The sequence below is a fragment of the Bos grunniens genome, chromosome 20, assembly GCF_055505025.1.
Source record: "Bos grunniens cultivar Pamir isolate PY7600 chromosome 20, Bosgru_T2T1.0, whole genome shotgun sequence".
Lineage (NCBI taxonomy): Eukaryota > Metazoa > Chordata > Mammalia > Artiodactyla > Bovidae > Bos > Bos grunniens.
In genome coordinates this window covers 57,524,361-57,550,406 of record NC_141184.1, presented here as the reverse complement: position 1 = coordinate 57,550,406, position 26,046 = coordinate 57,524,361, and the positions used below count along the sequence as shown (strand labels likewise).

General features: G+C 43.7%; 1 protein-coding gene across 33 annotated transcripts in view; it reads left to right on the top strand.

Annotated features, from left to right (window-relative positions):
• Positions 1–4,569: 4,569 nt before the first annotated feature.
• LOC147350446 (uncharacterized) overlaps positions 4,570–26,046 on the top strand; it is a 114,512-nt gene continuing 93,035 nt past the window's right edge. For 11 of the 33 annotated variants that reach the window (XR_015148875.1, XR_015148879.1, XR_015148876.1 and 8 more), the window contains exons 1-2: positions 11,100–11,453; positions 19,748–19,808. Coding sequence is in view for 1 of the 33 variants with exons in the window: in XM_086361944.1 (XP_086218070.1) it covers positions 4,757–4,782; positions 19,626–19,808 (209 nt within the window). In the remaining 32 variants the exon portion in view is untranslated. Of the gene's footprint in view, positions 4,783–9,834; positions 10,191–11,069; positions 11,454–15,384; positions 15,573–19,625; positions 19,809–20,695; positions 20,786–21,108; positions 21,411–23,171; positions 23,279–24,056; positions 24,596–26,046 lie in introns of those variants that run through there. The other 22 variants (XR_015148869.1, XR_015148870.1, XR_015148874.1 and 19 more) reach the window with 19 other exon arrangements.

Genomic DNA, 26,046 nt, shown 5'->3' with positions numbered 1-26,046 from the left:
TCCGACTCTGCGATCCCATGTATCGCAGCACACCAGACCTCTCTGTCCATCACCATTTCCCGGAGTTCACTCAAACTCACCTCCATCGAGTCGGTGATGCCATCCAGCCATCTCATCCTCTGTCATCCCTTTTTCCTCCTGCCCCCAATCCCTCCCAGCATCAGAGTCTTTTCCAATGAGTCAATGGTTGGATCTCCTTGCTGGCCAAGAGACTCTCAAGAGTCTCCTCCAACACCACAGTTCAAAAGCATCAATTCTTCAGCGCTCAGCTTTCTTCACAGTCCAACTCTCACATCCATACATGACCACTGGAAAAACCATAGCCTTGACTAGACAGACCTTTGTTGGCAAAGTAATGTCTCTGCTTTTCAATATGCTATCTAGGTTGGTCATAACTTTGCTTCCAAGGAGTAAGTATCTTTTAATTTCATGGCTGCAATCACCATCTGCAGTGATTCTGGAGCCCCCCAAAATAAAGTCTGACACTGTTTCCATTGTTTCCCCATCTATTTCCCATGTGGTGATGACACCAGATGCCATGATCTTCGTTTTCTGAATGTTGAGCTTTAAGCCAACTTTTTCACTCTTCTCTTTCACTCTCATCAAGAGGCTTTTTAGTTCCTCTTCACTTTCTGCCATAAGGGTGGTGTCATCTGCATATGTGAGGTTACTGATATTTCTCCCGGCAATCTTGATTCCAGCTTGTGCTTCTTCCAGGCCAGCGTTTCTCATGATGTACTCTGCATATAAGTTAAATAAGCAGGGTGACAATATACAGCCTTGATGTATTCCTTTTCCTATTTGGAATCAGTCTGTTGTTCCATGTCCAGTTCTAACTGTTGCTTCCTGACCTGCATATAGGTTTCTCAAGAGGCAGGTCAGGTGGTCTGATATTCCCATCTCTTTTAGAATTTTTCACAGTGTATTGTGATCCACACAGTCAAAGGCTTTGGCATAGTCAATAAAGCAGAAATAGATGTTTTTCTGGAACTCTTTTGCTTTTTCGATGATCCAGCAGATGTTGGCAATTTGATCTCTGGTTCCTCTGCCTTTTCTAAAACCAACTTGAACATCTGGAAGTTCACGGTTCATGTATTGCTGAAGCCTGGCTTGGAGAATTTTGAGCATTACTTTACTAGCATGTGAGATGAGTGCAATTGTGTGATAGTTTGAGCATTCTTTGGCATTGCCTTTCTTTGGGATTGGAATGAAAACTGACCTTTTCCAGTCCTGTGGCCACTGCTGAGTTTTCCAAATTTGCTGGCATATTGAGTGCAGCACTTTCACAGCATCGTCTTTCAGGATTTGAAATAGCTCAACTGGAATTCCATCACCTCCACTAGCTTTGTTCGTAGTGATGCTTTCTAAGGCCCACTTGACTTCACATTCCAGGATGTCTGGCTCTAGGTCAGTGATAACACCATCGTGATTATCTTGGGCATGAAGATCTTTTTTGCACAGTTCTTCTGTGTATTCTTGCCATCTCTTCTTAATATCTTCTGCTTCTGTTAGGTCCATACCATTTCTGTCCTTTATTGTGCCCATCTTTGCATGAAATGTTCCCTTGGTATCTCTAATTTTCTCGAAGAGATCCGTAGTCTTTCCCGTTCTGTTGTTTTCCTCTATTTCTTTGCATTGATCGCTGAGGAAGGCTTTCTTATCTCTTCTTGCTGTTCTTTGGAACTCTGCATTCAGATGCTTATATCTTTCCTTTTCTCCTCTGCTTTTCACTTCTCTTCTTTTCTCAGCTATTTGTAAGGCCTCCCAAGACAGCCATTTTGCTTTTTTGCATTTCTTTTCCATGGGGATGGTCTTGATCCCTGTCTCCTGTACAATGTCAAGAACCTCATTCCATAGTTCATCAGGCACTCTATCAGATCTAGTCCCTTAATCTATTTCTCACTTCCACTGTATAATCATAAGGGATTTGATTTAGGTCATACCTGAATGGTCTATTCAAAAGCAGAGACATTACTTTGCCAACAAAGGTCCGTCTAGTCAAGGCTATGGTTTTTCCAGTGGTCATGTATGGATGTGAGAGTTGGACTGTGAAGAAAGCTGAGTGCCGAAGAATTGATGCTTTTGAACTGTAATGTTGGAGAAGACTCTTGAGGGTCCCTTGGACTGCAAGGAGATCCAACCAGTCCATTCTGAAGGAGATCAGCCCTGGGATTTCTTTGGAAGGAATGATGCTAAAGCTGAAACTCCAGTACTTTGGCCCCTTATGCGAAGAGTTGACTCATTGGAAAAGACTCTGATGCTGGGAGGGATTGGGGGCAGGAGGAGAAGGGGACGACAGAGGATGAGATGGCTGGATGGCATCAGTGACTCGATGGACATGAGTCTGGGTGAACTCCGGGAGTTGGTGATGGACAGGGAGGCCTGGCGTGCTGCGATTCATGGGGTCGTAAAGAGTCGGACACGACTGAGCAACTGAACTGAACTGAACTGACTTAATGGTCTAGTGGTTTTCCCTACTTTCTTCAATTTAAGTCTGAATTTGGCAATAAGGAGCTCATGATCTGAGCCACAGTCAGCTCCCAGTCTTGTTTTTGTTGACTATATACAGCTTCTCCATCTTTGGCTGCAAAGAATATAATCAATCTCATTTCGGTGTTGACCATCTGGTGATGCCCATGTGTAGAGTCTTCTCTTGTGTTGTTGGAAGAGGGTGTTTGCTATGACCAGTGCGTTCTCTTGGCAAAACTCTATTAGCCTTTGCTCTGCTTCATTCCGTATTCCAAGGCCAAATTTGCCTGTTACTCCAGGTGTTTCTTGACTTCCTACTTTTGCATTCCAGTCCCCTATAATGAAAAGGACATCTTTTTTGGGTGTTAGTTCTAAAATGTCTTGTAGGTCTTCATAGAACCGTTCAACCTCAGCTTCTTCAGTGTTACTGGTTGGGGCATAGACTCGGATTACTGTGATATTGAATGGTTTGCCTTGGAAATGAACAGAGATCATTCTGTCCTTTTTGAGATTGCATCCAAGTACTGCATTTCAGACTTTTTTGTTGACCATGATGGCTACTCCATATCTTCTAAGGGATTCCTGCCCACAGTAGTAGATATAATGGTCATCTGAGTTAAATTCACCCATTCCAGTCCATTTTAGTTCGCTGATTCCTAGAATGTCTACATTCACTCTTGCCATCTCTTGTTTGACCACTTCCAATTTGCCTTGATTCATGGACCTGACATTACAGATTCCTATGCAATATTGCTCTTTACAGCATCGGACCTTGCTTCTGTCACCAGTCACATCCACAACTGGGTATTCTTTTTGCTTTGGCTCCATCCCTTCATTGTTTCTGGAGTTATTTCTCCACTGACCTCCAGTAGCATATTGGGCACCTACCGACCTGGGGAGTTCCTCTTTCGGTATCCTATCATTTTGCCTTTTCATACTGTTCATGGGGTTCTCAAGGCAAGAATACTGAAGTGGTTTGCCATTCCCTTCTCCAGTGGACCACATTCTGTCAGACCTCTCCACCATGACCCGCCCATCTTGGGTGGTCCCACACAGCATGACTTAGTTTCATTGAGTTAGACAAGGCTGTGGTCCTAGTGTGATTAGATTGGCTAGTTTTCTGTGAATATGGTTTCAGCGTGTCTGCCCTCTGATGCCTTCTTGCAACACCTACCGTCTTACTTGGGTTTCTCTTACCTTGGACGTGGGGTATCTCTTCACGGCTGCTCCAGCAAAGCGCAGCCACCGCTCCTTACCTTGGATGAGGGGTATCTCCTCATCGCCGCCCCTCCTGACCTTGAACATGGAGTGGCTCCTTAGAGCTTCCCAGGTAGCTTAGACGATAAAGAACCTGCCAATGCAGAGACTTGGGTTCAGTTCCTGGGTTGAGAAGAACCCCTGGATAAGGGAATGGCAACCCACTTCAGTATTCTTGCCTGGAGAATCCCATGGACATAGGAGCCTGGGGTCGCAGAGAGTCGGACACGACTGAGGGACTAACACAAAATCCAGTTTAGAGTTTAGAGTCTCTCTGACAAAGTGGCATTTTACACTTTGACTTTAAGGATGAGTCAATATTAGGAGAAGAAGAGCAATTCAAGCAGAATGGATTCTACATCAGGGTACATAGCATGTGACAGAAGTAAGCAAGAGCAAGGGGGCACAGGGCCTGGTAAGCCTTGACAAGGAATTTAGACTTTTAAGTCAGGAGTGTCTTGATCAGGCTTGAGTTCTAGAAAATTCATGGTGGCTGCACTGAAAGAGTGACACAGAAAGGAGTGAAACTATTTGTAAAATTCAGTGGGAAGGCTTTTAGTGGCCTGGGTGAGACTGATGGTGATACGCACAGAATGAGAAGAATTATGCCAGATTTGATTTTTTTTTTAATATTAATAGGAACTCTCAAAGAGACAGAAATGACCTCTAAGAAGCTCTGTTAAAGGTGGGGAATTTTTTGGCTCCTGTAACCAAATCATGGAAATGCAAGGAAGCCGCTGGCCCTGCCACAGCTGGTTTGGGGAATGGCATCCTGCCATCTCTTTCTATTTTTATTCTTATCTCTGGAAGTTAGCTGTTCACTCTTTCAGGCCTGGTTACATGACCTGTTGGTGGCTCTGGAATCATGTCTTTGCAGTGTCTGATGAAACCAAGGAGTCCTGCTCTCTGTGATTCAGAACAGCTTCAAAATGTAGGGGCCCAGGAAAACCTGTTATTGGCCAGGCTTGGATCATATGCTTACACCTGGGTTCATCTCTGGATGCAACGGGAGAAGTACTGTGTCTAAGGGATGTGCTCTCATCAGTGGTTAAGGAGGTAAGTACTATCACCAGATAAGTAAAGCGGAGTTTGGGGCAGTCCTGGGCAGACACAAAGGCATGGCAGAATAAACTGAACTTGATGACTGATTGAGATGATTGATTGATTGTGGAGGAGGGGCAGGAAATGAGCCTAGGAGGGCACTTGGGAGTTTTCATTTGGGGTGATAGGGAGATTTCTAGTTGGGGGCATTCTCTTAAAAAGAGTAGAAGCAGGTTTGAAGTAGAAGACGTTGAGTTCAGATCTGTACCTGGGGCATGTTGAAGAGCACATGGAACCTCCAACTTGAGATATCCAATAAGAAGCCTGGTGCGCAGGAGAAGCAACTGAGCTGGACACAGACTTGTGAATTATTAGTGTTGAGAGAGTCCTTGCAGCCCCAAGGTTGGAAGTGATCTTCCAGGGAGAATGCAGAGCGAGAAAAGAAGTGGCTGAGAAGGAGTTCCGGGGAGCACCCGCATCTGAAAGTCAGAAAAAAGAGAGAGTTTTTTCCTGGAGTGGTAGGAAGGAGGAAAGCAGGACAGGACCCTAGTGTTATGTGAATTCTGGTTCACCATGGAGGGAAGAGCTGTCAAAGAAGGATCAAAAAGCTGGTGGCAAAGGATGAGAGAGAAGATACACATTCCAGTTCATGATGTCTCCAGTATTACATGAACCTATTAGCTGACAAAGCAAGGAGTTTGTCACAGCTGCCAAAATGGGATCTGGGAAAGAGGGAGAGGGAAGAGCACTGGGATCGATCAGGGTAGCCAGAGGAAGCAGGGTTTAAGTAGATTCTAAATACTGAGTAAGATTTCAATAGCTGGACAATGGGAGTCGGGGGAGGAATTCCAGGTTGGGCGATTTCATAAACAAAGGAGGAAACGCAGCAGGAACCTTCAGGAGATATGCTTAACGTTGAGAACTGATGAGAAGTCATTTTAGGAGGGTGCGTTCAGGCCAGTGGGAGAGGGCCTTGAATGCCAAGCTAAGACATCCAATAATCAATTCTAGTTAGTAGGGAACCTCCAAAGATTTTGACTATGCCCTAAAAGAAATTGTCTTGTGTTATTATTTTTTCCCTTTCACAGCCTCTCTGTCAGACCAGCCCCTGTTACATGCACTTATTTCTCTCCTATCACGTTGTTCCTCCCCTTGTTGACTTTTTTTCAAGAACATTCGGTGTGACTGACACTTCTTGAGTGTCAGAGTTGATCTGGACCTATTCAGAAGCTTTCTCCAACAGGTAGTTCAGTTTTCTTTTCCTCCATCCTATTACTTCCAGTTACATCCCTCAGGGACTATGTGAAACAATTCCATGTTCTCCTCATGTTTATGTTCTGAGGATGCTTATAGAGTTTCCACATTCCCTCTGCTTTGAGCTTAGCCAAGGTATACATGTTTAATTCTTTTAATCTCTCCCCCTAAGTCACTCCCTCTGGCCTCTTAATCATCCTAATTGCTCTTCTCTGAATGGCAGCCAAGTCAGTGTGTGCCTCTTCCCTGTGAGGCCGTGAGGAACATACTATTCCACGTGTGGCCTCACTAGACCCATTTATTACCTCCCAGTTTCGTCATCTGATGGTTGGGCATGTGAGGCTGTACTGCTCCTGCCCTGCTCGCTTCCCACAGCGCACCCTGGCCTGGGTAAATCCCTTATCTCGACAGGTTCTCTTTCATTTCCAGGTGGCCTGTTCCAGAGCTTGGAACCTGTGTTTGTTCTCCCCCAAGCTCCCATCCCTGCGGGCTTCTTCCCTGGGAAGGTGGCCTGGGACCAGGCCAAGGATCTATGGAAAATTGCAGCTAAGCTTGCATAAGTAAACCTTGGAAGAGGGGAGGCTAAGGAATGCCCAGAATGGAAGGATGCTGTGGCCTGCCCTGAGCTTTCCAGCCTGCCGAGCTATGAGCCTTCAAGAAGGTGCGACTTGAAGCAGCTTCTCTGTTTCCAATTATCCTTTTTATCTCTGCTCTGGCCCCTCTTGTTACCTAAGTGTTTTCATAGCTCTCAGCCATTACTGTTTAGCTTTGGGAGGATAAATGTGAAACCAAACAAATTATAAATATCCTGTTTCAAGATGTGTTATCACTCTGTGACTAGAATCCCCCAGAAGCCTGAGTCTTTTGAAAGCTCTAGTCTTTTTTTTTTTTTTTTTCAAGCCTTGGGAAAAAATCCTCTGCCCCTCTAAGGATGTGGTGGCAGAGGTTAAACTGCCTTTGAGAAAGTCAAATGTTTGGATTTCAGTGAAGGTTGACATGGAAACCCACCTGAGGCTTCCTCAGGCTTCTCGGGAGGAAATAAAACCCGAGATGGACGTTCTTGTTACAAGAGGAAGAGCAGCTTCGTGGGGAAGCAGGTGGGGACCCCCATGTGATGGGGAGTTGGAATTGAAAGCCAGAGAGGGCACAAAGGGTGCGTGTGTGGGAGCCGGGAGCTGGCCATCCTGGGACTTGTCAGGGCTGTGACTGGAAAGTTGATTTTTATTTTATTTTGTGAAGCCCTTCCTGTGAACAGCTTGATAAACAGCAGCGGCTGCAGGAGCCATCCGCGAGCCCCCGGGGATGGCGACTGGGGGCGCCCTCTTTTGTGGCCCCACTGCCCCTCCCACACCTGTCTCGCCTCCTGACTGGTGGCTGCAAATCCTAGTGAAGCGTCTCTCGCACCTCAGGGTTAATTGCTTCAATCATGTCTGCATGTCGTAGGTTGAAAATCTACGTGAAAACCACAGTGGAAAAAAAGGTGTTTTTTTTTTTTTTTTTTACTTTTTGATTTTCAGGATTTGTTTGGCTTTAGGGGATACTGGGGCGAGGACGAGGAGAGTCGAAGGGGAGAGGAGGAAAAAGAACACGTGTGAGAGGAGCTTGCAGGAAGAGGAAAGGGCATACCCTGCTGGCTATCTCCTTTTCTTTGATTCCTCTCCCACTGCCCACTGCTGGCCAGGGGAACCAGGGGGACCAGGGATGCCAGGCTCATGGGATGGACTAGCCCTTGCCCTCTAGGAGTCTTAGACTCTCCACTTTGGGTACTTGTAGCTACCCTAGAAATCTTGAGAACCTTTCTCTTAGGGATTTTGAGGGCCTCATCCTTCTACGGCCCCTGTCTCCTGCAAGTCTGGGTTATCTGTTCAGTGGAGGGTTGTGAGGATGCCCAGTTCAAGTTGAACCTCAGATCAACAGGGCCTATATTGTATATGTCACATACAATAGTTTTTGTCTGTTTTGCTAAATCTAGCAATGCTAACTCCATGTGTATCTATGGTTCTTCTGGTTCAATTCCTGTCCAGATAGCAATTCTTTAAAACAGGAAGGGAGCATGCAATCACCAGGCCAGCCGTCAGGCACAACTTCCTGTCCTCCCCTCTGTCCTCACCCCACCACCACCCGCCCCGCCTCCCCCAGATTCGTGCAAGTTCATTTTTGGGCTAAACCTTCAGGTGTTTTCTGGGACAGTCAATGGAGAGAGTCGAGGTAGGAGAAAAGATCGAAGGAGCAGTAATTTAGGTCACCTCAGTCAGCGTTGCTTATAAGTACTGGTTTCTCATTTATTGGAGGCATTTGCAAGATGTGCTGTGAACATGAGAGTTAAATAGTAATCAGCTTTTGTAAGCAGCAACTCTAACTGGGGTTTACATTTGGGATTAATAGTAAACTCCCCAGGCCTTACTGACTGAAGAATGTAGTTGCCCAAATAAACAATATTTTCAATCAGGAGTCAGAACCAATCCTCAGAGCACACAGCCTCTTCCTAGCAAGGAGCATTTCCCAACTCTGAAGTAATTTGTAATGTGCTAGGAAAACATTTTCAAAAAATGGATATCTTCGATGCCATAAAAGGGAAAACAGTTCTCTCTTTTGAAGTAATAAATACCATTTGTAGCAGAATTCTTTCAGTTTGTATTTCTCAATTATTTCTTGATAATGCTAGGCTTAGTGTGCCCAAGTGGTGCCTACTGCCTAGTAAGGAAGAGTCTAATGGAACACTGTGGGTCTGGGGTTTACTGTCCTCTAAATGTTACACATTCTTCTTGGGACATAAAACTAAGAATGCCTCCCAGTTATTGGATTACTGTCAGCTTCATGGGGCTGGCCATTCAGACACTGAGGGGAAGGCGCCTCAGACAGTGGAGTTGTGTTACACAGTCTTCCAGCAGCAGTGACTGTTCCTTCAGCCTCCCCAACCAAAAGGGTAGGATGAACTATCCACATTTCCTGAGGAATCCCAACTTTGCAGCTCACTGCCTTCCTCCACTTCCCATCCTGACCCGGACATCACACGCTGGATTTCAGAGATACTGTACTTCGACTAGAAACATGAATGTGCCGAGAAGCACAGAAAATATGTTGTTGTTCTACTGGGAGGTCTCAGACAGCTCCAGGAGGACTCTCTTGAAAAGGCACCAGCTCCCGGCCAACTCCAAAAGTACTGCTCACTCTGCCCCCTGGTGCCTGTGTGTGCGGCTCCTTCAGTAAAGAATTCCGTCCTCCCCACTTCAGGTGATGCTGTGAGCAGCTTTGCAGGATCCTACCTCCCAAGGGGCCCAGGGGATGTTTCTCACTGTGTGTGTCCTGTGCTGAAGGCGTGGGGAAACCAAAGACTTGGATTCCTTGCCAATTCATTCCTTCAACAAATATTTATTGGTTTCCTTCTGTGTCCACATCACTCTTCACCAAGCTGTCAAGGGAGGCAGGCTTGTGGATAAATGTAGGGTTCTGAATCATCGTGGGGTGTGGTGAGGGGTGGGCGGGTGGCAAGGAGCAGGGTAGTTTGTGGGAGTTTAGCAACAGTAATGCTGCTGTGTGCCTAGTGTCCCAGACTGTGCCTGGCACCAAACAGACGCTCAGAAAATATTTGTTGCATCTATTTGAAGATGAAATACTCTGGGTATCTAAGTTTTTTGCTTCCCCTAAACTAACTCCTCTTTTCATCTCAGTAACTGTCTCTTATCAGTACTACCTTAGTTAAAAGTGTGTACTAAGCAAAGCAGTTTTTTTGTTTGTTTGTTTTTTCCTTGGATGGTTAATAAGTTGGTATCGTATCAGACTCATCCTGATCTTGGATCTGAGTCCTCAGCCAGAGGCATTGTGGGTGATGGGCTGAGCATGCGCTGACCCAGGGACCGGGGTGGCTCATCTGAAGGAATCCCTTATGTGAGCTTCTTTGTGGAGAGGCCGTATCTCGCTGAGATCCAGCATATGTTTTGGGTCAGGATGGGAAGGAGAGGAAATTAGTTAGCTAGAAAACTGGCTAACTTGTGTGTGCTAAGTTCGCTTCAGGAACGTCTGACTCTTTGCAACCCTATGGACTGTAGCTCCTCTGTCCATGGGATTCTCCAGGCAAGAATACCGGAGTGGGTTGCCATTTTCTCCTGCAGCGGATCTTCCTGACCCAGGGATCAAACTGGAGTCTCTTAGGTCTTCTGCACTGTCAGGTGGGTTATTTACCACTAGCACCACCTGAACTTCCCTGGGGAGTCCCTGCTAATTAACGCAATGGATGTATCCAGCCCGTGGCAATATGCAGGTGCTTTAGGTTTGCTTGAGTAAAGTGGATGGGCCTCTCCTCAGTGTTTGGCTTGTAAGAATGTTCTGGGAGAAGTCTATTAAATCCATGTGACTGGTTGCTCACCCTGTATGAAATTTTCAGTTTGCCCAAGGGCTGACATGTGAAATAATCCTACTGACTTTTCAAGCAATTAAATATTTTTCAAGCAATTAGACGTTGGAGTCTAGAATGTTCCACAGCACTCAATGTGTGTGTGTGGAGGTGGTGTGGGGGGGGGGTTTGTGTGGGGGGGAGAGGGCTCTGCCGCTCCCTGGTGGGAGCTTGTGGTGCAGTTGAGGAATCACAGCTAACACACAGAACCACCAAGCCCTGTGTTAAGGAAGAGTAGAGAAGGCAAAGAAAGGCATCGGTCTTAGGAGCTGGAGAGAGTTGGAAGGCGAGGAGGGACTTGAGCTGGCATTGTCACCGGCAAAGCCTATTAACAATTCCTGGGAAATATAAAAAGGAATCTGAGTAATGAAATAAGGTCTAAACTTAAAAAAAAAATCCTTTGTGCTGAGTCTGGTTTCACTTGCTCACAGGAGGCCACATGCAGAGGCCTCGCACCCAGCCCTTTAGACCAGAGTTTCTGGTGGCAGATAGCTGTTTCCTATAACTCAGTTCTGGCCAGGCCTGTGCCGAAGCGCTGAGCACAACGCTCAAGTAAAGATGGCGGCGGTGGCAGCAGGCAGTGTGCAGGGGAGTGCTCAGCCCGGCTCTCTAGAAGCTGAGCCCCGCACTTGTGCCAGCCTCGCGAGAACTCCGCCCCCTCTGGCGAGATCCCTATAAGGCAGCCGGGCCCACAACCCGTGGGATGAGCTTGTGCTCTAGAGCCCGAGCTTCTGGCTGTCCATTCCCTGATATAAGAAAGGTTTTCTTTGCGTCTGCACCGGACTAGTTCTCGCTGGCCTGAGATACCCGGCAGGAGGTGTCTTGTTGGGGTCCAACTGAAAAGGGTCAGTAATGGTAGGAGCAGGCCAGGCAGTGGGCTAAGAGAACTGAGTAGTGGGATCCCATCGTCCTCACAGCAGCTCCGTGGTGGTGGTACCATTGTCGCCCTCTTTTGCACGTGAGAAGCCAGCCGTATGGAAGTTAAGTAACTTGCTCCTTGTCACTCAGCGAGTGGAGGTGAAAAACAGTTGTGCAGAAGGTAAGGGTGGGTGAAATTGTAGGTTAGTGAAAAAAACACCATTTCCTCTCCCCCTTCTCTCTTTACAGTGCAGATAATAATAACCACCTTTCAGGATTGTTTGGTGGGATAAATGAGAGGGTTTGTGAATGTTCTGAGCTGCATGTGCTCAGTGGGAAGTCAGACCGCATTAGGGAAAGGGAGGCGAGGACAGACATGGCATGGAGGGAACTCTGACATGACTAATGGCAGCCATGGGAAATGAATTTGGAAAGGAAAAGGGCTCTGGTTCATAGAGGGCTTGCAACCTGAGAGAGGGTGGGGATTGATGTGGCCTAGATACTTTCATAAAAGCGATTGTTCTCTTCTTGTTTTTAAAATAGTACATACTCATGAATATTTTGGAGGAAAAAACCCAGGAAAGTATAAAGATGAAAATAAAATAATTCTACTACCCAGAGATACCCACTTAGAGCCTTTTTTGCATTATCTAACTTTGATCCTAACTTTGTGAAAGGTGTTATAAACTAGGAAATTAAGATATTAAAGTTATGAAATACTGTTTTTATGCATGATATGTACATAGATACAGTATTCTTTATGGTTATACTGTAAAATAAGTCCTGCTTTTTTCAATTTGTTGTGAACATTTTCCTCATCACTAGATTTTTTTTTTTTAATTTTTAAGGCTATAGAATATGGATAATAAGGTAGAACCATGATATACCTAACAGCTTCTCTGTTGTTGTCTATTTGTTTCCAACTTTTCACTATTAGAAATAGCACTGTGATGGATATCCTTATACAAAAGCTTTAATTGCATTAAAAATTATTTATTTAGGCTGAATTCCTAGAAACAGAGACATTAGGTCAAAGAGTATAAGTGTTTTTAAGATTCTTGATTCATATTGCCAAATGGCTTTCAAGAAAGGTTGAATTCATTTATACTCTCATCAGCACTGTATGAGAGTTTCCATTTTATGGGCCTTTCATTTTATGGAAACTTTGCCAACAATGAGGTCCTTTTTTTTTTTTTTTTAACTTTGTCAATTTCAAAGAAAAAATGGTATCTTGTTTCAGTTTGTATTTCTTGATTATGAGTGAGGTACAAACAATTTTTTCCTAATTTATTGGTCATTTGTATTTGTTCTTTTGTGAGTTTTTTCTTTGTTTTCTTAATCATTATTCTAAAACAGCCCTTTTCAATAAAGACCTAACGTGAGCCATGTATGTAATTTAAAATATTCTAGTATCAACATTAAACAAGTAAAAAGAAACAGGTAAAATAATTTTAATGAAAAGTTATTTTAATAATAGAATTTATTTAGCTGAATATACCCCAAATATTATCATTTTAACACTGACACTAGCCTTGTTTCAAGTCTTCTTGTGGTTAGTGGCTACCCTATTGGACAGTGCAGATTTAGAACAATTAGACAGAACTAGCATAGAATGTTAGTATTTCTGATATTTATTTATGCTGCTAAGTCACGTCAGTCGTGTCTGACTCTGTGTGACCCCATAGACGGCAGCCCACCAGGCTCCGCTGTCCCTGGGATTCTCCAGGCAAGAACACTGGAGTGGGTTGCCATTGCCTTCTCCAGTTTATTTATGAGACTTTCATAAATTCAGAATATTACCTTTTGTCTGTTGTACCTGTTATAACTTTTTCTAGTATGTCATTTGCCATTGTTTTTGGATTACGTATTTTAAAATTACATAGACGAATCTTTCATTTCTGTCTTCTGTTGTTTCTTCCATTGTTTTTAGATTTACCTGTTCTCAGATCAGCTAATTTTTCACCTAGAGTTTTAATGGTTTAATTTTTAATGTAATTCTTTAATTCCAGAATTCATTGCATTTATTTTTAGTCTACCTGACTTATCAAAAAGGTCACTCTAGTTTTATGTCTGTTGACTTCTTATAATATTTTATTGAATTTTATTAGACTTGGCTAGGTTTTCATTGTGGTGTGCAGGCTTTCCTTTGGTAAGAGGGAGGTACTCTCTACTTGAGGCACTCGGGTTTCTCATTGCAGTGGCTTCTCTTGTTGCAGAACATGGACTCTAGGGCTCTCAGGATTCATTAGTTGTGGTGCTTTGGGTTAGTTGCCCCGACATATGTGGAATCTGCCCAGACCAGGGATTGAACCCATGTCCCCTGCATTGGCAGGCAGACTCCAACCACTGGATCACCAGGGAAGTCCTCGTAATTTTTAATTGTTTCTATCTTATGTATTTTGATGCTTTGTTACTTAGTAGCAGATCCCAATCATTGATCTTTATAAAGGAATATGATATTCCATGTCCTTTCTAATGTCTTTTTCTTTAACTTTCCATTGTTTGAAATTAATATTGTCATGCCTGGATTTGGTGTCTGCATTTGCTTAAGAAATCATTGCCCAACCTTCAATTTTTAGCTTTTCAATTTTATTTTGCACAAATGTGTGTGTGTGTACTCAGTCATGTCTGACTCTGAAACCCCATGGACTGTAGCCCACCAAGCTCCTCTGTCCATGGGATTTTTCCAGGCAAGAATACTGGAGTGGGTTGCCATTTCCTTCTCTAGGGGATCTTCCCGACCTAGAGATTGAACCCATGTCTTTTGTATCTCCTGCACTGACAGGCAAATTCTTGACCACTGTTGCCATCTGGGAAGTTTTGTGGGAAAGGGGATGAAGAATAAGGGGTAAAGAGAATACACCAGTTATCTCTTAAAGATGCATGAGCACCTTTGTCTTAAAGGCCACTGGTGAGAACTTCATTCATGGGGATACCTAGGTGAAGAGTAGGTGATGGTTCCTTTCTTGGAAGACATCATCCGGGTATAGATTCTTACCAGAGAAGAAGAAAGAATTGATTTGGGGGCAGGGGCAGGGGGGCGGTGGCAATGAGAAGTTTCTGCCACACCAATAGTAGGGTTGTCTCTGCCTCCATCTGGTCTGAAGCACTTTGGATCATGGGAGGCATGTTCACCACAGCCATTATTCTATATCCCACCTTGTAGGCTGGGAGCAGTAGACCTAGAAGGACATAGTAGGGGATACACTTAGGATAGTTTTGAGGATACAAGGGGAATGTAATGTGCTATTCCAAAAAGCAGTACAGTGACAGCTGCCTGATTTTCTAAAGTACATTCCAGAATGTCATGCAGGAAGTGGGAAAGAAACATGTCTTTGCCTTCTTTCAGACTGTGGTTTGTTCAATTTTAAGTGGCAAAAATTTGTCACCTTCTATTTTTTGTTGTTTTTTAGTCACTCAGTCGTGTCCAACTCTTTTGCAACTCATGGACTGTAGCCCACCAGGCACCTCTGTCCATGGGATTTCCCAGGCAGGAATACTGGAGTGGGTTGCCATTTCCTTCTCCAGGGGATCTTTCTGACCCAGGGATCAAATCCGCATCTCCTGCATTGTCAGGAGGATTCTTTACCACTGAGCCACCAGGGAAGCCCTTGTTACCTTCTATAGAATTTCTCAATTCAGTTGGTAAGTAGTAGATCATCCTTGCATACTTTAGAAATTTGCAAACTTTAGATTGACAATCTCGGTTTTAGTTTTCCTTGTATGTATGTATGTATATGTATGTCTTTCATACATATCCAAGCATTAGGAATTGTTAATCAAACATCACATGTTTTTTTCTCCTGTGTTAATAATTCATTTTTGACCAGAAGTTGAGATCATGAAAGCCATGCTTCAGAAGGATGCCTGACTTTACAAAAGATGTTTGGAAGAGATTGAGCTTGGCGGCATGTACACAGGCTAGGAGTCAAGGGCGGCAGTCTTACACTGGGGCATTGAGACCCTTGAAAGGATAGGGCCATGAGGGATGGAGCAGAAAGTGTGTGTCCACGAGCAATTCCTCTCAAAGGAAACACTGAGTCTTTGTAAAAGACTGGACACAACTGATAAAGAGAAAAGAGTTGACTTAATTTTTTTGTTTGGGTTGACAGAAATTCTGTGTGAAATCAGAAAATCTCACAAAAGTATGAGCGGATTGGAAATCTGACTTATCGGAAGATGTTGTTTTAATTTGGGATATGCTCAATTTGAGAGGGAAGCAGTCCATACAGGGAAGAAACTGAAGATTAGCACGTTCAACAGCCATTCACTCTCCCTTCCAGGGGTCCTCTATCACAAGGTATAGAAAGATAACCAAACATACCTGTTTCTCTCGGTCTTCTGAAGAGATTGGCTATATGCATGTGACTTAGATCCCACAATTAACTGCACCTTGTGAGGTTAAATTGCAGAATTGAGTACACACAGGCTTGGGGAAGAGGTTACCTTTGAGCTTGGGTCCGTAATTATGTGCTGAGAGTAATGAAGTGGTAGGAGGATGGCTATTCAATGAGAGGAAGAAGAGTGTATTGGTCAAATATGCAGGGATCGTGTTAAGGAGATGCTCTGAAAAGCATAAAAGGATTGATTAGATGCAATTGTGGGGCTCGTTGAGGCTAAAAGGCATGAAACTGTAAGAGCCGAATCAATCGAATTTTGTATCTTTTTTTTCCGTTGGGACCCAAAGCAGTGCCTGGTGGAGTAACATGATCTGTATTTGCTACCACTGCATTGTTACTGTTATTTTAAGTATTTTTTAAACAAGAAGTCTTTTTTAAAAGATTCTATGTGTTTATTATTGGCTGGGCTGGGTCTTCATTGCTATGCAGCCTTTTCTCTGGTTGTGGTGAGCAGGGGCTACTCTGTTGCGGTGCATGGGCTTCTCCTTGCCGCGACTTCTCTTGTGGAGCGTAGGCTCTAGGGCATACAGGCTCCAGTAGTTGTGGCTCCCGGGCTCTAGAGCACAAGCTCGAAAGTTGTGGCACATGGGCTTAGTTCTGCGGCCTGTGGGATCTTCCTGAATCAGGGATCGAACCCGTGTCTCCTGCACTGGCAGTCAGAGTCTTTACTACTGAGCCACCAGGAAAGCACCCCCCCACCCCGCCACTTACTACTTTTGATAATGTGACCTTCAGCAACTTGCTTAGAGTTTCTGAATTTTAGCTTCCTCCTTTGTAAGAGGAAGATCTTCTTACATGTGTAACAGAGTTTGCTAGGATTGAAGCACCCTCCAAAGTGAGTATGCAATTACAGTTCCCTGCCCCTGTCAATCAGATAACAGGCTGGGCAATTAAGATACAAAGCACATTATGACAAAATCCCTGCCCTCAGGAGCTCACATTCTACTGGGGGAAACAGAGAGGAAAATGATGATGGCAGTACAAATAAAGTCTGTGATAAAAGTATCCAGCAGGTTCATCTGTTTTGTAGGACTGGGAATTGCAGAGGAAATCAGGCGGGATTCTCAGAGGAGGGCAGAATTTGCTCTGGGTCAGAAGGGTGAGTGCAAATGTAAGACAGAGAAAGCAGGGCAAGTGGGCAAGTCATTTCTAGCTGATAGAACAACATGAGGCCACAGATTAAGAGATTTCATACCACAGCGGTGGCACAGTGGTGTGAAAACTCTCTGCCAGCCCGGGGAAGAACTAGTATGGTGTTGAGGTTGCCAGGGAGGAGAGGTAATCACAATCAACCCACTCATTGGTTCTGGGACTGGCTCTGTCAGTTGACACCTTCCTTTTTCATATCTTCATAATTCGTCTCCCTTGACAGCCTCTCCTTGGTTGAAACCTGTACACTCATGTTTCCTCAGGTCTGAAATAATTTTCCTTGTTTGCTATTTCCTCAATCTACTGTCCTGTATCTCTCTTTTCCTTTCATTCCTGGCCTCCTTTTCCTGCCTTTACAACTCATTACTCAAGGCCATGTGCTCTGCATTCTCTGCCGATTCCTGTCCTGAGGGGTTCTTACAGATCACCATGGCCCCTTGGTGGCCAGAATTTGTTGCCTTCTTTTTTATTCCCTTTTAATTTTCTTCTGTGATGTTTAGCCTTTTGCCATCTCTTCCAGAGTTTCTGTCTCACTGTCCCCTCAGATCCTGCTGCGTCTTCTGTCACCTTTGTCAGGACTCTCTTACTGCCCAACCCTAAAGTTTGGGGTTTCATAGCATTCTTTCTTACAATCAACAAGTCTCTCTGAGTAATGTCATCCACTCTTGAGGTTTCCATTGCCTCTCCTAATTATTCTCGTGATTTCCACTGGTTATCTGTGGAAATCACTTAACCTGTGGCCTCTGCCTCTGTCCTGGGGTTCCAACTCATATTCCCTATCTCCTATTAAGGACTCCACGTCTCTGCCCCTCAGGCACCTCTGAGTGAATATATCCCAAATCAAGCTTCCTGTCCTCTCCAACAATCCTGTTTCCTGCATGTCCCACTTTCATTTCACAGTCCAAATGGGAATCCCGGGAGTGGTCCTTACTCTCTTCTCTTTCTCTCTCTAGTCTATCCAATCTGTCAACAAATCCTTTTATTTCTACTTTCTACACACCTCATGAGTTTATCCTCTCCTCTGTGTCTTCCTGTTACTGTCAAAGCTCTTATCCTTGTTCAACTTGAGCAGCTTCCTTTCACTGCACTCATATTCATCCTTGAATATCTTTCAGAGTGATCATTCCAAAGTTCATTCATTCCTACAGTGAATGATTTAAATCATGCTGCATTATTTAAAGTAATCATGCCCTTATTTAAAGTAATTATTTTTTTATCACCCAAAATAGTAGTTCCCAATCCTTTTTGCATGGTTTTTTTTTTTTTCCATGTCAAAACCATCATGGATGCCCCCATGATAGCTATACTCTTTTCACCTGTTAACTGAGAGATTACCTAAATTAAAAGCTACTTTGAATTCAGCAACAGTTTACAATTTATTACAGGGAGGGAGGTGGGAGTGGGGTTCAGGATGGGGAACACGTGTACACCTGTGGCAGATTCATGTTGATGTATGGCAAAACCAATACAATATTGTAAAGTAATTAGCCTCCAATTAAAATAAATAAATTTAAATTTAAAAAAACTTGGGAAAAAAATAAAGCATCGACATAAATTGACCAATAATATCTATCCAGAAACATAAGATACATTCAATCTGTAGACAATGAATTCTTGACTTCTTGCCATGACTACTTACCACCAGTCAAGAACCACTGCCTTGAGGATGACATCCACATTAATTAGTGAGCTGTATAACCTACTTTAAACTGTTTCCAGTTACATCTCCAGTGATTTTGCTGTGCTTGACTTCTTGGCCCACTACAGCCACACAAGCTGCTCTAGTTCCTTCCCCTTCTCACTCATCACCATTCCCAGAAATGCCCTTGCGTCCTTTCCTTTGCCTTGCCTTATCCCATAAGACGTTTTGCTCTTTCGTGTAACTCGTAATATTTCTTATGTCATCTCTATTGCAGCACTTACTGTATTGTACTGGGGTGATTTTTGACATTTGTCTCCCTCACCAGATTCTGGGCTCCTAGGAGGCAGAGTCTGGGTCCTATTCACCTTTGTATCCTGGGTCCCTAGCAGAGTGCCTGGTGAATAGTAGGTGCTCACGTGGTGGAGGTGGGTTCATAGTGACTATTAGGATATCTTTCACAGCCTTAGAAGAGCAGTTTCCTGGCAGAAGCAAAGCAAAATAGCCCTGCCCTGAGTGCCCAGGTCCTTCCTTGTAATTGCCGCTCTATACAGAAACAAATAATACTCTTACACTCAGCTGAAACGCTGTAGAAAGTCACAGCTGGAAGGAACTGCAGCTCTCATTCAGTGTGACCCCTTCATTTTGTATATCAGGAAATTGCACGGAGTCTTTCCCTGTCTAGATCCAGCAACACAGTTTTCAGCTTTCTCCATATTCAGGTTCTTGATTCATTTTCTTTGGCTCCTGACTTGTCCACAGTCCTCCTAGTTTGTTGGAGTAAGTTGTTCATTTACGAAAGGTTTAAAAATCGTTTTAGTCCCTGACTTTCAAGTTGTCAAATGGCTACAACTCATAGGTAATTTACGCTTTAAAATGGTTTGGACACATAGGGAGCACAGCTCGGAGCTCCGTGATGACCTCGAGGAGTGGGCAGGGGCAGTGGGAGGGAGGTGGAAGAGGAAGGGGATATGTGTATGTATATAGCTGATTTATGTTGTACAGTGAAAACTAGCACAAAATTGTAAAGCGATTATCCTCCAACTTAAAAAAAAATTGGTTTAGACATGTCACCCTTCTTGGCCAGATCTTTTACCAGGCAGTATCTAAGGAGGAACCAAATTGGCAGATTTGAATCCTAACTTCATTTACTTCTCTTGCCCAGGCTTTGGTGGCAGTACGAATGGGCAGCAAAATGCCAAATGCAAGTGGCCAGAGGAAGAGCAGCAACCTGGACATTCAACCTCTGGAAAAATGAAAATTCACTAGAGTCTCCTCTCATTTCAGAGAGCAGAAGCTGCCTGGTTTCTAAACTTGGAAGTTCTGAGTCTCAAATGCGAGGTATCAGGTAAGAGATGGGTGTTTCTGTGGCAACTCAGAGTTTTGTGTAAGGGGAATGGTTTTTATGGAGCTGTGAAGTATGTAGATTGGGTAGAATATGGGGGAAATTTGCCTTTGGCAAGATGCTAAACCTCTGCAGTATCTTCAGAGCACAGCGTATAACATGGAAAAAATGGAGCCCTCTTCTGTTGCATGGTCACTTTGAGAACAGTAAAGTAGTAGTCATTCTCGAAGTGTGTGCAAGGAAAATTAGCAAAAGGAAGTCACAACCTAGGATTTCTGAAGAGCCTGCCTCAGATTATTGCCTCTCCACAGAGGGAAAACCTGGGCCTCCCTCTGAATTTAAACGAGGTATTACTGCTAACCATTAAAAATGAAAATCCTCCTTCATCCAGTAGCCTGTAGGTGTGTAGGCATCCTTACCAATCAGTGTTCCATCTTTTGGCAAGTAAATATGACCTGAAATCATCTATTTATACTTTATACAGAATTCCTAACTCCAAGGGATAAAAGTTGTCAGGCTCCCAAATTCAAGTCTAAAGAAGTTAGAATCCTGATTGTTTACAAAGCTTGCCATCAAATGGAGCTGGTGTTAATTAACTCTGGCATCCCTAAATTCAACTTTGCATATTCAATGGTTGCTATGAAAAGCTGGGTCTGAATAACAAATGCACAGACGGCACCATTAAGCAGAGAGCAGGCATCACATAGTTTTCCTTGGGTTGCTTCTGTTACCAATCAAGCTTGTAGACGTGAGGCTAGAGGGTTTCTGACAGTAAGTTCCACAAAAAGATGCTGTTCATTTATTTTGGCAGTGGGCTGTACTATTCTAAGAAGGCAGCTGTACGTGGCAGAGCCCAGCTTTATAACTCAAAATTTGTCCTTCCTTCACAGTTGCAGGACATTGGGTTATGGCATTTTAGAGGGAGATGGAACGGATAGAGGGCTGCATTGAGAAACAGCAGTTAAAATGCTATGCCTCATAAAATCCCTTATGTGCAGTACAATGTTTTTAGTTATTAAATGAGCATAATTCAAAGGGCAATTTACTTTTCATCATTTGTACTATTGTATATTCCTACCATATTTGTCACTTTTATTTCTTTGCAGACAATTTTCAACTTGTGCAGTTCGATAGTAGCTCATGGATATATTTAAATCCCAAAGACAAGAGGGTTTACATTGATATTTTAGCAATTATAGTGAGCATTTTCCAAGTTCTACAAAAGCCGTATTTAAATTGAATGTTTCTGGATGTAAAACAAGCCAGCAATACAATAGCTGTAAAGTGGGCCTTTATTTTTCAGCTGATACTTTTCTGGACAACACAATGGTGAGGTCACGCTGAGGGGGTTCCGAGGCACACAGAGAAACACCCATGTATATAGCCCAGGAGCAGACTGACCTGTGGTGAGCGTGGCTTTGTCTGGGCTCATGTGACAAAACAGTTCCCAGATGCTCTAATGACAGGCACATTGTTTTCCTTTCGGCTCTTGGCAGGATGCTCACTGTAAACCGAGAATGGAGTTTAGCACCTGAGAACAGGCTTCTAAGCAGGCTTGGGGGGTGAGAAGGAAAGGAGAAGATAACAAAGTGCTCCATCTTTTTCCTTGGCGTAAAGAGTACACAGTCTGTTTTTGTTTCCTCTGTCAATTACCAGGCAAATATCTGTCTTTGCATATGCTCAAATCAACTGTTTTATCAATGCTTCTAGGGTAAAATAACCGCAAACACCCAGGGCCATATTGTTTATCATATATTGCTGTCTTTGCATATATGCTAGAGTTTACTAACTCCAATTCACCCCATTGCATCCATATAAATTCACAGTAGTATCTGCATTGTTTGATGTTAGAATAGAGATTTGGGTTTGGAACTGAGATCTATCCATAAAACTTTTTTTGTAATTCTTCTTTCTCTGATTATTTCCATTTAATCTACTCTGCTTTAAGCCAGACACTCCTAAAATAGTCTGTACCTTGAACAGACTGGGCATTGTTGGGGTTGCGTGCTCGTAGTTCCACGGAAACCATGTCCATGAGTCAGAAAGCAAACACCAGGCCTGTTGTATCGATACCATGATGTGTGCTGCTAATGTAACACCTAACACGTGTGAACTGGCCAAGAGTTTCCCTGCAGGATGTAGGGAGGGCTGGAGCTAATTGGAAGCATAACGCATGACTGTTGGGGGAACGTAAAGTCATGCCATCTCAGAGGCAGGCCTTTTCTTATGCTTCTCAGTGGGGCTCCTCTTTCCTTACTAGTGCTCGTGGGACTTTCCTGGCTGTCCAGGGGTTAAGACTTCATGCTTCCAATGGAGGGGATGCAAGTTCAGTCCTTGGTTGGGGAACCAAGATCGCATGTGCCACAGGGTGAGGCCAAAAGGTTAAAAAAAAAAAAAAAAAGATAGTGCTCAGGGTTTTAAGGTAGTGAGTGGAAGACTAGAGGCCTTTTGCTTCCTGTACATCAATCACTTTGCACCTCAGACCTTAGAGTGTGTTTGTTTATAAGAGGGCAGGCCACACAAGCCTTGCTTCTGAATTCTTGGAGAGTTCTCAAGTCAGCTAACTGCAAGAGCCCAATTAATCAGACTCTATGGTGGAAAGAGGTGAGAATAAAAACTCAAATGTCTCAAGTGATTAAGCAAGATAGATTGCATATCTGTTGTTTTCCATGGCTTCATGGGTCAGCTTTAAGCCAGGGGTCAGCAAACTATCATCTGTACCCTGATATCATGCAGCCCACAAACTAAAAATGATATTTTATATTTTTAAAGTGCTGTTAGGAAAAAAACACTAAAAGCAAATAATATGGAATAGAGAGTGTATGTGGCCCACAAAATCTAAAATATTTATTATCTGGACTTTTACAGAAAAAGTGTCTAAGCTAGGAGGGTGTAATCATGAGAAATTTCTCATTTTTAGCTGCTATGTCATTTCTCTTTGTCCCTTAAGTTGTCTGTGTTGTCTGTCAGCTTAGGACAGGACTTTGGCTCAAGGACCCTATGAGAACCAGGTGCAGTTTGGGAGCTTTCTGCATCACTCTGAGGCTTGCCTTACCACAGTCCAAGGCCGCCATACCTTGTGTTCAGCAGCTAAGTGGATGCAGAACCAAGGGCTTACAAAGAATGAGACTGAATGTGGACTAGAGCAACGCTCTCTAACTTCCCAGCCATGAAGGGACTCCCAGAGCAGCCTTGCCTCCCAGCGAGCACACGTGTTTATCAAATCGTCTGAGCCATTTGATACTTGGGTGTTTTTCTTCCAATACCCTTCTTTAAGAGCTGGCTCACCTCCAAGGTTTGGGGAAGATAAGATTCTAAGTTGATTCCTAAAGTTTCTGGTGAGATAGAGACTGCCTTTCATTCCAGGTTCTTCCTCTTTACTCTTTGATCTGAATCCCAGAAGGGTCATGAGTGCTTCTCCTGCTGCAGCTTTGTCTGAATATTGCCAGGAAGCTCTGCTGCTGTATTTGCAGGTTGGTTACCGGGGATTGGGGTAGAGAGGGGGAGCATCCTTGGTCTTGCATTCTCATTGGACCAAACTCTTTTCTTGAAGGAACACAAGTCCCAAGTCTAACATGCTCCCCCTGAGGTAGGTATTTCCCACATAAGCAGACTAAGCAACAAACCCAGGGCTGACATCACCATTTCCTCATGACTCTTCATTTCCCCCACTCTTCATCCTATTTGAATTTGCCCCAGCTCAGGCCCTCCTCATTTCTCACAGAGACCAATGTAGTGACCTCTTCACTGGTGACTTGACTCCAGAGGCCAGCTCAGTCTACTCTGCATCCTGCTTCCAGGGAGCTGGAAACCGGGCCACAGCACTGAAGGTTGGAGCCCTCCATTTGGGTCTCCATTGCCTACAGAATGAAAAGTTCAATTCTGTTGCAGCATTTTTAGACCTACCTAGTTTTCTAGTAAATCTGCCTCCTTCCTTCCCTCACCTTCCATTTGCTCTTATCCTTCAACTGTGGTTACTGAGAGGTGTGATTCCTTAAGCCTTTACTAACTTTGGTTCTACCACCTGAGATGCCCAGCTTGTTTCACTAATACCTAATCGTTTTCAAGTTGAGGGGTCAAAGGTCATGCTAAGGATTACGTTTTGTCCCCCCAAAACATGTTGAAGTCCTAATCCCAGTCCCTTATTTCGAAATAGAGTTTTGCAGATGGTCAAGTTACGATGTGGTCACTAGAGTGAGCCCTAATGCAAAATGACTGGTGTCCTTATAAAAAGACTAAATTTGGTTTTAGATAGACTTGCAGAGAGGAAAGACCAGGTGAAGACACAGAAGAACACCGTCTACAAGCCAGGGGATGACAAAGGCCACCAGAAGCCAGGAGAAAGGCATGGAACTGATTCTCCTTTAGCCCTCAGAAGGCACCAAGACTACTGACACTTTGATCTTGGATTTCTTTGCAGCCAGAAGTGGAGAAGCTCTATACAGTCAGCAAAAACAAGACTGGGAGCTGACTGTGGCTCAGGTCATGAACTCCTTATTGCCAAATTCAGACTTAAATTGAAGAAAGTAGGGAAAACCACTAGACCATTCAGGTATGACCTAAATCAAATCCTTTACTATTATACAGTGGAAGTGAGAAATAGACTTAAGGGACTAGATCTGATAGACAGAGTGCCTGATGAACTATGGACAGAGGTTTGTGACATTGCACAGGAAACAGAACAAGACCATCCCCAAGAAAAAGAACTGCAAAAGCAGCATGGCTGTCTGAGGAGGCCTTACAAATAGCTGTGAAAAGAAGAGAAGCGAAAAGCAAAGGAGAAAAGGAAAGATATACCCATTTGAATGCAGAGTTCCAAAGAATAGCAAGGAGAGATAAGAAAGCCTTCCTCAGAGATCAGTGCAAAGAAATAGAGGAAAACAATAGAATGAGAAAGACTAGAGATCTCCTCAAGAAAATTAGAGATACCAAGGAAACATTTCATGCAAAGATGGGCTCAATAAAGGACAGAAATGGTATGGACCTAACAGAAGCAGAAGATATTAAGAGGTGGCAAGAATACACAGAAGAACTGTACAAAAAAGATCTTCATGACCCAGATAATCACGATGGTGTGATCGTTCACCTAGAGCCAGACATCCTGGAATGTGAAGTCAAGTGGGCCTTAGGAAGCATCACTACGAACAAAGCTAGTCGAGGTGATAGAATTCCAATTGAGCTATTTCAAATCCTAAAAGATGATGCTGTGAAAGTTCTGCACTCAATATGCCAGCGAATTTGGAAAACTCAGCAGAGGCCACCTGGAAAAGGTCAGTTTTCATTCCAATCCCAAAGAAAGGCAATGCCAAAGAATGCTCAAACTACCACACAACTGCACTCATCTCACATGCTAGTAAAGAAATGCTCAAAATTCTCCAAGCCAGGCTTCAACAATATGTGAACCATGAACTTCCAGATGTTCAAGCTGGTTTTAGAAGAGGCAGAGGAACCAGAGATCAAATTGCTAACATCCGCTGGATCATCGAAAAAGCAAGTGAGTTCCATAAAAACATCTCTTTCTGCTTTATTGACTATGCCAAAGCCTTTGACTGTGTGGATCACAGTAAACTGTGGAAAATTCCTTAAGAGATGGGAATAGCAGACCACCTTACCTGCCTCTTGAGAAACCTATATGTAGGTTAGGCTGGACATGTTAGAACTGGACATGGAACAACAGACTGATTCCAAATAGGAAAAGGAGAACATCAAGGCTGTATATTGTCACCCTACTTATTTAACTTATATGCAGAGTACATCATAGTAAAAGCTGGGCTGGATGAAGCACAAGCTGGGATCAAGATTACTGGGAGAAATATCAATAACCTCAGTTATGCAGATGATACCACTCTTCTGGCAGAAAGTGAAGAACTAAAGAGCCTCTGAAAGTGAAAGAAAAGAGTGAAAAAGTTGGCTTAAAGCTTTCAGAAAACTAAGATCATGGCATCCAGTCCCATCACTTCATGGCAAATAGATGGGGAAACAGAGGAAACAGTGGCAGACTTTATTTTTTGGGGCTCCAGAATCACTGCAGATGGTGACTGCAGCCATGAAATTAAAAGATGTTTACTCCTTGGAAGGAAAGTTTTGATGCACCTAGACAGCATATTAAAAAGCAGAGACATTACTTTGTCAACAAAGGTCCATCTAGTCAAGGCTTTGGTTTTTCTGGTAGTCATGTATGGATGTGAGAGCTGGACTATAAAGAAAGCTGAGCACTGAAGAATTGATGCTTTTGAACTGT